General features: G+C 38.3%; 1 protein-coding gene across 1 annotated transcript; it reads right to left on the minus strand.

Moving 5' to 3' along the window:
* Positions 1-1,288: 1,288 nt before the first annotated feature.
* On the minus strand, positions 1,289-12,086 carry LOC117408433 (complexin-4-like). Its single transcript, XM_034922932.2, has 3 exons — positions 11,456-12,086; positions 4,703-4,790; positions 1,289-1,635 (listed from the first exon to the last, which is right to left on the minus strand). The coding sequence occupies exons 1-3, from the start codon at positions 11,620-11,622 to the stop codon at positions 1,408-1,410; spliced, it is 483 nt and encodes a 160-aa protein (XP_034778823.2). The 5' UTR covers positions 11,623-12,086; the 3' UTR covers positions 1,289-1,407.
* Positions 12,087-13,825: the final 1,739 nt, after the last annotated feature.

Raw genomic sequence — 13,825 nt, forward strand, 5'->3', positions numbered from 1 at the left:
TAGTCCCATTCTTTATATACCCACACGAAACACAAAACACATACACAAGTCAGTTAGTGAGTGAATTAGTGCTCGTGGTACAAATACAGTTTATTCATGATACAAGTTCAGTGCTGTTCCGGGTTTGTGATGGCCCTTGGCGATAGCTCTGGAACGTGTTAGCTGTCTACTAATAACAAGACACAATTAGAGACAAAACAAACAAACACACATGATACGTTTTCTTACACAAATCACAAGTCCTTCCAGGTTGTTCTCTAACCAAAATGAAGGCACAGATTACGTTGCTTCGTCCCCTATTTATACCGTCACACATGACCCTTTGGTAAACGATTGCAGCCGCTCCTCCAATCCGCAGCTAACACATAATTTCCCTTCCAGGTTGATGAGTTAGTGCACTGAAGCTCCGCCCCCTTTCTAAATGACTGACTTCCTTTTAACCCTAGGAATTAAGTGTCAGGCCAACCAGTCCAGGGTACTCTGTTCCTGTTACTTAGCACCCTCACAGGTCGGGAGGGAGATTTACCACCAAGAATCATTGTCTTTCTGTCACAGGGATGTATTTTGATTGTATGTATTTGAGTTTACTGAAGTGGCATTCATGGGGTTTCCATGTGATTTTTTTTTTAGACATTTACAGAAGTAAAATGTCTCGTGTAAAATGCTTTTTCGGGTTTCTGTCTGCTCAGTTTATTTTTCTCGAGCAAACCGGGCAATTCACCCAACGTCATTGCAAATTAATGGGAAAGGTGTGGGGTTGATATGTAAATTAGCTATGCGTAAAGTACTCTTGCTGTTTTTGAAGATTACTAGTGACATTTTGTGAAAATGTGGTTTCCCTGCGCAGAGAACTGGTACACAAGTGAATCTAAGCTGCTGTAATAAAGCATAATACCTCGTTGTTTGGTTGGTTAATAATTGTTTTTCAAATGTCATTAGTGGGGTGTCATGTAGTTAGCAGTGAATACTATTTCAACTAATTTATCTTATGGTTAATTAAAAATGAACTCGGAGGTATAAAATGAAACTGACCAACAAGTATTGCAGAGCACCATTACTGAAAACTGGCAGAGACGTGTATATATTCATTCCCAAAATTGCCACTTCCTGCTGTATCCTGCACAAACTCTTGTCAACAACAAAATGAGGTGTTTAGGAATCAGTGGCTGCCTGTGAGACTCAGTGGCTGCCAGTTCACAATATTACATGTAATGACCTTGGAAATATTCAAACTGACCCAATGAAGAACTTCATAAAGCTAGGCTATACTGAAGTCAAGAAAATGGGAAACAACTGAACATTATTGTTTATTCAGACAGCACATAGAAAAAAACTCTTCTAATAGTATCTCTGAACTTTATTTTAAAAGGATGAATTAAGAACATGAATGTTTAGGGGCTCCTCTGATCACATTACTGTGCATTTCTGTTCTGCTGCCTCCTTCATTTCTGAGAAGGTAGCTTGGGCTTTCTCCTTGATCGTATCCATGTCCATGTTTTGGATGTTTTGAATCTGTCCAAGAATGGAGTCTTTCTCTTCCTCCTCAACAGTGTCGTCATCCACCATCTTCCTCAATTCCTCGGGTATGTCCACGTCATCCCCAGCCATCTGGATTGCATTCTCATCCTGCTCACTCTAAAAAAAAAAAAAAAAAAAAAAAATTACAAATAAATCTTGAATGAGAAATCGGCCAATAACTGTTAAGGATTAGTCACAATTCCATCTTATCATGTCATCTCATTCAACAAAAGGACCTTATATGTTTAATAGTAGTTCCTGAGTATAACCTTTGTTTTTGTGATTTGAAATAAGTTAATAGGTTGTGTCTAGGGTGTCCTCTTACTTTAAGAGTCATCATTTCATATAGTTTGATTAGACAGAACCATTCAGACTGCATGAGATGATGCCCCAGATGCATAAAACTTACCACCTCCTATATCGTGCCAGTAATAGTGTTTAACAGGACAGTGTTTCATCGGATAATGCATAAATGCCATTTACCGTCAAAAACATCACTCATCGCGACATTAGAATATAATGCAATTCATAGCAGGTATCGATTTAACAGGAGCACAATTATTCACCCCTGCGGAGAACTAGAACACGAACTGAAGAGTCGAACTGCTAGTAACAAGGCCGTGCCCGTATTAATGAAAGTTATAAACAGTGCATGATTTGAATTCTGATGTCAGCCACTTTGTGCAGGTAAAAAACAAACAAAAAAACACACAATTTGTCATTCCTATATTGGTCACTGTCCGTGCAGACAGATAGTACTTAGCTTTCTGCAAAGTGTTAGTTCACATCATGGCTGCAATAATATTCTTTTTCGCTACCCAGCTCGCTTTCGTCTGCTGCAGCAGCCCAAGATTTCAACCCTCTCAGAAGCCCTTTGCTGGATTCTGCTCATCCACCATCGCGTCCCTTTCCTCCTGCTCCTCAATGACTTAATCCAAGCTGCCAATCTTCACCCTGCTACTAGTTCCAGATCGGCCTCCTCCTCTGCTGGTTCTCTCTCCACTGCTACAGCACAGCATTATTGAAGGCTCCTTGATTCATATGCTGGTTCCTTCAGTTTATTTGTTCTCCTTGACTATTCGCCCCCTCTCTCTCCATATTTATTTTGCCCAACAGAGTATTGGAATGGAGGCCACCTCTCTGCCAGGACCACCAGAGGTTTCCTCCCATGGGGGGGTTCCCCTCCACTGAGCGGAAATCGGATTTAAAAAAAAAAACCTTTAACCTCAATTTCTTTAAGCTCTCTTCTCGCCTTTGAATTACTACTTACCTTTGGAAGTCCGGCCACACTGACCTCCCTCAGCTTAGGCAACCTTTCCAAGCTGGGGAGATCTCTGGACTTCTCTTCATCTTTTCGATTCGCCCGCTATCCTATTTTCATTTCCCTTTGGGGGAAGTAACGGTTGCTTCCCAGCCTCGGAGGCTGATCGGTTCAGTCTCACCTCTGCGAGGACGGCTCTCTGCTAGCCAAGGGGAAAACCTTATCCTCTTTCTAAAGCCACAAACACTTATCTCCTGTTTCAATTCCCAAGGTTCTTCCTTCAAGCAGCCCTTGCTCCTGTCCCGTTAAGTCTTCTTGAACAAATGTGTGGAACTATAACTTTTTTCTTTTCATATATTCGTTCTTCTGAAAGAAATCTTGCTCTATGGATTAGGCTTAAGAGATTTGACTTCAACTCTATACATGGACCCTCAAGCCTGGTGCTGAGGTAGGTAGCCTGCAGCAATAATAAAGGAGACCACTTGTACGATTTCTCAGCTATGCTAATTTAGTAAATTTTGGTGTATAAACATGACTTTTTTTTATCCTTCGTAGGTACCCATGGTGCTACTTAAGGCTAGAGTAAATTGAATGGCATATTATTGCTAAGGGGTAGAAAAGCATAAAACAATCATCTATTCGATCACCAAACAAGAAAATAACAAAAGTGCTGATGTAAAAGGATGAAAAATATATATCTTTCTATGCTTGTGTGGCGGAGTGTCCCGCTCCTATTTATTATTATTTGTATTTTTGTTTGCGGCGCGGGTAAAAGCGCCGCGTCTTTTATTATTATATTTAAAAACCCCGTGAGGATGCATGGCTGATCAGCTACTGATTATTTAACTAGCTGACAGTCATGCATCCTTACCAAACGCGTGCAGACTCTGGCTGAGGGATAATAAGATAATTAACTACTAGTTAATCCCTCGGCCAGAGTATATAAACCTGCAGCTCTGTGCACTCGTGGTTGGGAGTGTAGAGGAGAGTACGGGAGAGCGGAGAGAGAAAGAAAGAGTGCGAGGTGAATAAAAAGTAATTAACAATTGCTAAAACGTGCTGGATTAGCCAGCACGACACTTACTTGTTTGTTTGTTTATTCGTTTGGCCCTCGCGCCTTTTTGTTTTGTGTTTTGTTTAAATCTTTTGTTTGTTTATTAAATACGCTGAACGCAATTGCGTTCAGCTTCACCCGCCCATCCACTGTTTTGGTTTGAGTTACTTCCTGGTCTGTGACGTCATCTCACATCACCACTGCGAGCCAGACTGTCACAGCTTGGCAAAGGGCGTTGTTATTTATTCATTTATGTATTTATTTATTTATTGGAAAGGGTTACATTTTTCTTTATAGTCACTTCAGTGTTTTTTTTATAACCTTGCTTTTAAAACAACTAAACTATAAAGCACTTTCTGAATCACCTGTAAATGGAAATAATTTGAATAAATGGTGTTACATAAAACAAAACTCAATGAAGAGGTCTGTAAACTCCCCATACTCTACGTTTATATTTTTCTATTTGGTCAAAGAAGCTTGCCAGCACTACTTTCAACAGATGTCAGTTGTTAATAAGGAATTGAATGGTACAACCTTTAGTTATCGTAGAAAGTTGTGCTAGGGTATGTCACAAACGGAATCTTCACTGCTGAAGTCTCGCGAAAAATGGAAAGACTTTTGAACTTGTTGCCATGCACTGCTTTTTAGTTTGAGAAGTGCGATTTACCCACTATTTTTAGCCATACCATGTTTTGACTGCACACTTGCGATAGCGTGAGGAATGTGTGAGATATGTGCGTGCCACGTCACATTCTCACGACAATGTAGAGAGAATTTGGAGTTTCTAAACTGCACATAAACCAAACCAAAGTCTCTCTGGGTACAATCAGAAAAGCAGAAGCACAGGGAAAGGAAACAAAGCTGGTTACCTTTGGCAATCTATACTTTTCTCGTAGGTGCACCCTGAGAGTTGCTCTTTCTGCTTTCTTATGTGCAAACTCAGCATCTCTTTCCATCCTGCAATCAACAAAAGGGGACACAATTCAACAAATGGTTAACCTCTTTTTTATCAGGGTTGTGTATACTAGCTATGAATGCTTTGTTATTACAACAATACATTCATAAATGTAGTCTAAAACACATTAGCAAAGCAAGGCACTTTTATCATTGAGTATTAATAGTCATTGGTTAGATATAGGCACAGAGTCCTCGAAAGCAAAAGAATCAATAAGTGCTGATTGACAATTGAAATGTCAAGGCTGCCGCATCAACACAAAAATATAATTCCTCCTAATGTTGATATGTGCATCATCTTAAATTGAACATTTTCAAGGACCTGAATCGCAAAACAAAAGCCAGGACACAAAGACACTGAAAACAGCCATATTGTTCCACAGCGGAAGTGTTGCATGTCAAGTAATACATGATAAATGGTAGTATACAAAGTAGGGCATCTTTCACATAAAACCAATTGAAATACTGTATAGAAATTAACCAATTCTAAATTACTTTAATGACTTTATTATGGAGTTTATGCATGATATATGTTATGTTTTCCCATGAGTGATGTTCATTAAGTGGTAAATTATTGAAATACTCTGTTGATGCACAGATATTATCCTAAGAATTCAACAGAACATGTAATCTATTGTGTTTTCATAAAATGAACAAATTACCTTAGCTGCTTTGGGAATCAGAATGTCACATTCCAGTTTGATATATCTTTATTTGTTTGGTATAAATGTCATTCAGAAAACATGCAATATGAAGAATGAGGAAATATTCCAAACAATAGATAAATAATTGCTTAATAAAGGCAAAATAAAGGCTGTCCAAAAGATGGAGCCCTATAAGGCTTACTGAGCTCCACAATATGACTCTTTTGATTTAGATGTAGCTGGACAATCTATAGTTTTTGGTAGAATGCAAAACAACAAATAATATAGGATTTAATGAAAAACACCTACATGGTGTCAAATCTAGTTAAACAGTAATTGTATTTTGTTTGTGATTTTTTTTGTTTTCTTTTCATGGCTCTTTAAGAACTCAATTAAAAAGGTTGGACAGCCTTGCTTTAAATAAATACATTGTTCATATTTTAATGGTTTGTTTATAGAATGAGTTAATTAGAAGTTTGTATTGTTTTCTGGTATATATGATTGGAGAGGGGTTATTATTATCATTAATGTCCTGATCTGTTGTTTATTACTGTGATTACTTCTACCGGTTTGGTGTGCAGGAATAACTAGGAGTTACTGGATGGAAGGGTCAGGCATACTGATGCAGTGACAAACTTAACCTTTTTTAATTTTAAACCTCTTAAAGTGTTACCAGCCTCTTAAATCATTACATAACAACCCTAAATGTTCTCCCTCACTATATAATAGGCAGAGGGTTGTACAATACCACCTTTAACAGCTGGTAAAGCATAGCAAGAGGGCATAGCGTCTTTTCACAAGTGACTTTGCTGCAATAATTGCCTTCCTAGTCACTCTGGTGCATAGACAGGATACAGCTATATTTTTTACTTCTTAAAATAAAGAAGCTATTTTCTAACATTTTGACAGCCTATTTCTATTACTCACCTAAAAGATATTAATTGCTATATTTTCATTGATTTTAAAGTATATCTATCTTTTTTAAGACAAAAAAATGACATTCCAAAATTTATATATTTGCCATGATCGATCCACCCTTTTTCTAACTTACTGTGTCACCAGATATTTTAGAAAAGATATCATTGTCCAAGAAATATATTGTGATGTGTAAAAAGTTCTTGCCTTTTCACATTCTGAGAGTTTTAGGCTGGAGTAAACTTCTGAGATATTTATAACATTTTGCTGAGACTGTAAAATATATGTTGACTTTTACAAAAGTCTAATGAATTTTATGGATTTTGCCACTGTGCATGCTGAGGTCAAAAAGTGAGATGGAGTGGGGAGGATGAAAGCAAACTGAAATGCAGTGCTGATAATTCATAGAGAGGCGCTGCCAAATTTTACTGTGATACTGCTGTACAGATTCCGTAAACTGATAATGAAAATTGAAAATATGTCGCAAAATTAGAAAATGTAATTAATTTGTCATATACATGTGAACTTTCCTTAGACCTGCTTTAGGACCACCATACATACTGTGATAGGTATTTCTTTGTCAAGTTAAATCCCACAATTCATGCAGAGAAGTGATTTTTAGAAGTGGTTAGGGCTCTGGACTCTTGACCAGAGGGTTGTGGGTTCAATCCCAGGTGGGGGACACTGCTGCTGTACCCTTGAGCAAGGTACTTTACCTAGATTGCTCCAGTAAAAACCCAACTGTATAAATGGGTAATTGTATGCAAAAATAATGTGATATCTTGTTACAATTGTCTGCTAAGAAATAAATAATACTAATAAAAGAGTAAGTGGCAGGGTTTCTGAAAAATATAACATTTTGTGTCCCTATGTGTTGCTACAACTGTTTAAATAACGTACCTGTAATTTTTCTTTTCATTGTTAACATCCTGACAACTTTTTACACTTATAATTTTCAAGTCCTTTTCAAAGCACTTTTAAAAATGTCCGCTGTAGTGCACTAGGGTTTAAGATCTGTCCTCTAAGTCACTGCAGGAAGAGAAATTAGAAAAAAAAAACATAACAACAAGTGCTCTGGCTTTTCTGTTCCATACCACATAATGGATCGTTATTGCTGTGTTACCTGTTTGACAATGTGGGCCATAATCCTTACACTATCAGTGCACTAGAGCGGACATTTTGAAAATAGCTTTGAAACATACTTTACTAAGTCTACAAAGGTGCTGTCTGTTTAATTTGGAATCAGCAATTGTCTTTTTTACCCCATTTTCTCCCCAATTTTCTCCCCAATTTTTCACTCTGCAGGCTCGCCATGCAGCTACCTCGGAGCTATATCATCAGAGGACCACGCATCTCTGGGCCTCTTGCAGGCATGCCCACAGACACCCGGCCAGTCTACAGGGGTCGCTGGTGCGCGGTGAGCCGAGGACACCCTGGCTGACCAAAACCCTCCCCACCACGGGCGGCGCTCGGCCAATTGTGCGCCGCTCCCTGGGAGCTCCCATCCACAGCCAGCAGTGGAATAGCCTGGACCCGAACTGGCGACATCCAGGCTATAGGGTGCATCCTGCACTCCACGCATCGAGCATTCTTTTTATGATATATGAAGATGTTAACTGAGAACACATAAAACAATATAATATGTGATTTGTAAATCAGAACATAACTAAAATCTTCTTTCATGTGGGTTCAGTGAATATTCAATAAGCTCCAGTGAGCAGTTCAGGGATTGATTGTTTTAGGGTTAGATTTAGAGAGGATCGATGGAGTGACCTGTACCAGCTGTGGAGTTGTATACATCTGACAGCTATCTAGTAAAGAGATGAAATAACCCCAGAGCCTTGGCAGAATATTAATTATTTTGAAACAATAATAATCTGGTGGCAGCAGTAGGATTCAAACCCACTACTTTGTCATGGAAATATAATTAAAGGCTGGATCAGACGTTTCATACATTGACATGGTGTTCTTGATACTACATGTTTGTGTAGGGTGGTAAGATAGTTTCCTTGGATGTTGTTGTATAGTGCCTATAGAAAGTCTACACCCCCTTGAACTTTTTTCACATTTTGTTGCGTCAGTGCCTCAGAGTTTCATGCATTTAAATGAGGAATTTCTACACACCATACTCTACACCGTTAAGGGGAAAAAGTTTTTATTGTGAAAAAAATTATATATTAAAAATACAAAACTGAAAGATCATAATTGGTTAAGTCTCCACCCCCCTGAGTTAATACTTGGTGGAAGCACCTTTGGCAGCAATTACAGCTGTGAGTCTGTTGGGATAGGTCTCTACCAACTTTGCACACCAAGATTTGGCAATATTTGACCATTCTTCTTTATAAAACTGATAAAGCTCTGTCACGTTCCTTGGGGAGCATTGATGGACAGCAATCTTCAAGTAATGCCACAAATTTTCGATTGGATTTAGGTCGGGGCTCTGACTGGGCCACTCAAGGACATTTACCTTTTTGTTCCTTAGCCACTCCAGTGTAGCTTTGGCTGTGTGCTTTGGGTCGTTGTCATGCTGAAAGGTGAACTTCCATTCCAGTTTCAGCTTTCTTGCAGAGGGCAGCAGCTTTTCCTCAAGGACTTCTCTGTACTTTGCTCCATTCATTTTCCCTTCTATCCTGACAAGTGCCCCAGTCCCTGCCGATGAGAAACATCACCATAACATGATGCTGCCACCACCATGCTTCACAGTAGGGATGGTGTTCTTTGGGTGATGCGCTGTGTTGGGTTTGTGCCAAACATAACACTTTGAATTTAGGCCAAAAAGTTCAATTTTAGTTTCGTCAGACCACAAAATCTCCTGAGTATTTTTCTGCATACTTCAAACGGGATTCAAGGTGGGCTTTCTTGAGTAAAATACAGGCCAGATTTGTGGAGTGCTTGGGATATTGTTGTCACATGCACACTTTAACCAGTCTTGGCCATAAAAGCCTGGAGCTCTTGCAAAGTTGCCATTGGCCTCTGGTAGCCTTTCTCATCAGTCTCCTTCTTGCTCGGTCATCCAGTTTATAGGGACGGCCTGATCTAGGCAGGGTCTTGGTGGTGCCATACACCTTCCACTTCTTAATAACCATCTTGACCGTGCTCCAAGGGATATTCAAGGCCTTTGATAGTTTTTTTAGACCCATCCCCTGATCTGTGCCTTTCAACAACTTTGTTCCGGAATTCTTTTGAAAGCGCCTTGGTGCTCATGGTTGGAACTGCTGAATTTATCCTGAAATCATGTGAATCACTACAATTTAACACAGGTGGAGGCCACTTAACTTGGTGTGTGATTTTGAAGGCGATTGGTTACATCTGAGCTAATTTAGGATTGCTATTACAAGGGGGGTGGACACTTATCCAACCAAGCTATTTCAGTTTTTGTTTTTAATTAATTTTCTACAGATTTCTACAATATTTTTTTCACTTGGAAGTTGTGGGGTAGGATGTGTAGATCAATGAAAAAAAAAATATTTTAATGCATTTTAATTCTAGGCTATAAGGCAACAAAAGATGACAATTTTGAAAGGGTGTGTAGACTTTCTATAGGCACTGTACATTTAGGTTCATGAGCTCCTGTGTGCTGTATTGTACATATAACAATATATTGTAAAAAGCATATCCACTGTGCCTCCAAACCTCATGCAGGGTTGATGTTTCCCAGTGGGGGTTCCCGCTGTAAAGGTTTTGAATATGTGACCTTCAAGTCATGAGGTAAGTATGTTAGTAAGACAGAGAGGAGGAGGAAGCAGTTTCTAAACAAATATAAAAAATGTTGTACAAAATTAAATTCTACATTTCTGTTGATATAGTATTACTATATGTTACCAAATACCTGGTTATAGATTGTTACCATTGAAGGTTCTGGTTTTAAAGACAAACTGCTCTCATCTGAGTGAAAATAAAGAAAAAAACATCCAGATAAATTAAAACCCCCTACCCTGATTTGGTCTAAAATCAAGACCCATATTGTACTAATCTACTAATCTTTTATATAAATGTTTGTCTCCAACTCTCATCTCCATATTCTTTTAACTATTATGTAAGAGAACGATTACATAATAAATATAAGAATGCATTACAAAGTGATGCCACAACCTTTTTTTTCAAATTTTCAGCATACAGGATTTGTAGATATTTCATTCCATGGCCGCTGAAAGATGAAGTAGCATTTGTCCAGTTATTTTCCATTTAATCAGACCAGGAAAAGCTTTATCATGCATCATGTGCCTGCTAAATCAGCAGGGTATGAAAATGCATTACTTTGCTCCAATCTGACCCATTGACAGGGATTTATAAAATCTCCTAGGCTAGGACAGGATCAGATTGTGCTGCTGATAAAAGGATTTTTAAACTAACCAAGCACTAAAAGGAAAAACACACAATGAAAACTGTACTAATTTACGCTTCGTGATAAATGTAATTATGTAGAAAAATCTCTTTTATTGACTTAAGCACAACAGATAAGAGCACAAGTCATGTGATTTTCACTGATTATTAAGTATGCACCAGATGTTATCTTGTCCCAGGTCTTTCAATGGGAGAACACGAGCAGGGAGTGAAGTAGCAGACATAATATCTCTGTTAGTGAGATTTCTATTAAAATTTGACTGAAAATAGCCATGGATTCTTTTTTTATAATTCAGCTAATTTAACTCTGATGTGTGTTCTGGCAAAAAGGCTTCCATATCTGCCAGAGGGTAGGGTAATGATTTCCAGCCCCACGTCACAAGACCAACAGCAACAGAGTGTGCTTAGGGGTGTTTTGTCTGCAGCTTGTATAAATGTCAAATACGGAAAGGGAATGGGAATCTGATCTATCATTTCAGATTGTAGTTGAGTAGAACAGTACACTTTCTAACACACATTTCACAGGTTTAAAAAAAAAAAAAAAAAAGAAATATCTTTTTTTTCTCTAAATTACCTTGGCTCATCAGTTTCTCTTTAATGTTACACCAGTTACCACTTTTACTTTGATGACATATCAACATACTCCCTGAACATATCTATTAGGAACCAATATCCGCCATACCTAAACCCCATGCTAAGGGATGTCTATGGCTGCCCCTTCTTCCTGAATCCCTTAGCACAGATAAATGAACAAATTGCACTTACTTCTCCTCCACCACCTGCTTCTGGTACTCCTCATATTCCTCCCGGGTCATGCCTGCAGCTGCAGCTGGGTCTACAGCAGCCCCATCATCTTTTTTCTCCTCCTCACCCCCTCCTAGACCCAGGTTTTTCACCTGACTGCTCACCATGCTTTTCAAAAGGAAAGACATTCTGCTCGATGACTCGGCCCGCTTTTAAAAAAAAGAATGAACTTCTTTTTATGACCCCCCTGGTTCGATTTCTTTAACACAGTCCAATGGGAGCCTCTGAATCAAGTCTGCTGCCTGGACGTCTCGTCAAGGGCACAGTGACAGTGGAGAGTGGAAGCCAAAAAAACTGTTTTACCAGCTATAATCTGGATTAAACATTGAACTCGCCTGTTTCTAGAGGCAGATGGTTTAGATTACTCTGAAAACAAAAATCATTTTTCACTACTGCTGAGTTTCCATAGTATTATTCCTCACTACCATTCTAACACTACCAGCTGCAGGAATGGTCTTCACACTGGTAAAGTCATTTTGTTTGTTTTTGTTCTAGAAGTCTAGAATGGTTTCTATGCCTGTTCTACACCACCAATTAAAGTTAATCAGGTTATTTAATAGAAAACCCACGTGCCTACAGGAATAGTCCAAAGAGATTTATTTATATATACCGCTGTGCTAGAAAGAGAAATAGAGGATTATGCTTGTTTATCTCACTGGAGCTGGACACCCCCTCATCAGGGATTACATGACGTTGAAGAGAGAAAGGAAAAAACAAAAACACATGCGCAAACACACACTTTCAATAGATGTCCATTCTTGTATATATTAAAATCACAATTGTGTGTCGAATACAAAAATACGTAATCAATATAAAACAAACAGTTCAACAGCTTCAGATTGTCTCCTAAAATATTTTGCTAAGGAAATGACATACTTGTTTGCTTGTGTTTCATCATATTTTAATGATATCTAGGAATCATTAGTAAATATTTCATGTTTAATTACAGGGCATGTGGCATCTTTATACCATCATAATAACCTAAACAGCACTGTTTACCGTAGCAGTAAAACAAACTTTGAGACAATCCACCCAAGACAGTCACAAAATTAAATGTTTGGCAATTCCTATTCGGTACATGGATTCCATCAGGGATATGACATTTGAATTGGACATTTCAAATAGTGTAGAAAGTGGTCCACAATAAACACATTTACTGCACAAATTACCAATATTTATACCTGTCACTATAACTGTATCTCAAGAACCTGCACTTCTAATGTTCTGCTCCCTTGAAAGCATCGTCACATTGCGGCTATAGCTGAAAATAGGTCATGTGACTGGATCCATCTTGTTTATTGGCTGACTATGTGACCCAGGATAATTCCCTTCATTATCAAGCTCCTCTGCCCTGACCAGAAACACGGATGGGCAAAGGCTGGCAAAGGCATGTTGCTGTTTGAATTCAAATGTAGGACTAGAGTCTGTCCATCTTGGGAAAACTATTTAATTATAGCGTTTACAGATATTTTCCTATTCATCAGTAGCAGTTGTTTTGCATTACCATGAAGAGTCTCCATCTTAATTGCAAATAATATTGCTGTAGCATTTTTAAAATGTGTCTTATCCATATAACATTTTATGGTAGCCATCTGAACCAAATAACCACGTTTAAATTTCTCAAAGGTTTTGTAACAAATTGCAGAGCAATACGTACCATAAAGAAAAATCATGATTATGTGACAGATGCTTGGGTACCTTTGACGCTGTTGTTTAATCCTCTTCAGACGTGTCTATCAGTCAAGGATTAGTTGCCCAGAAGACTCAACTGGCTTTCATTTTGTTATTATGAAAGCTAGTGAAGCAATGTTGGTACCAGCAACCTAAAGTAAAAGCAAGGCAGTTGTATTTATAGCATGGCATAAGAAAGCAGTAAATCAATTTGTTGTTTCTCTCCTTTTGTTTATTTGAATGACTGCCTCTGATGATAACAGTTAACTTTGACACCATAAATAAAATGTTGTAGCATGTCTATAATATACAACATTAAAGCTTACCATTCAAGCCTATTGGAGTTAAAGACTTTCCTGCTTCAGTCTTCATCATTAATAAAAGTATTTTCAAATGGATTATGGCAGTTTCATTTTCTTATGTAGAGAGAAAGAGCTTTCTATAAATATTATAACAAAACAGACTGCACTACTGTAATTAGTGTGGAAGCCCTTGAATAAATAAACACTCCAGATTTCTTTTTAACCCCAAGGAGTAGCAGATTGTTAATTGTAGGAGTGCCCAGTGTCTTAACAATCAGTTGTTGGATTATTGTGAATGAAGCTCTGTCCATACAGGTTTGTTTACAACCAGTTAGCATCTCCCCTAAACCCAAATACT

The sequence above is a fragment of the Acipenser ruthenus genome, chromosome 2, assembly GCF_902713425.1.
Source record: "Acipenser ruthenus chromosome 2, fAciRut3.2 maternal haplotype, whole genome shotgun sequence".
NCBI lineage: Eukaryota > Metazoa > Chordata > Actinopteri > Acipenseriformes > Acipenseridae > Acipenser > Acipenser ruthenus.

Bases quoted from the DNA above. Each gene is read 5' to 3' on its own strand.
- LOC117408433 (XM_034922932.2), bottom strand. From the start codon at position 11,622: ATGTCTTTCCTTTTGAAAAGCATGGTGAGCAGTCAGGTGAAAAACCTG. The intron at 4,791-11,455 runs GTAAGTGCAATT...TGTTGATTGCAG, and splicing joins AAGCAGGTGGTGGAGGAGAA to GATGGAAAGAGATGCTGAGT. The intron at 1,636-4,702 runs GTAACCAGCTTT...TTTTTTTTTTAG, and splicing joins AAAAGTATAGATTGCCAAAG to AGTGAGCAGGATGAGAATGC.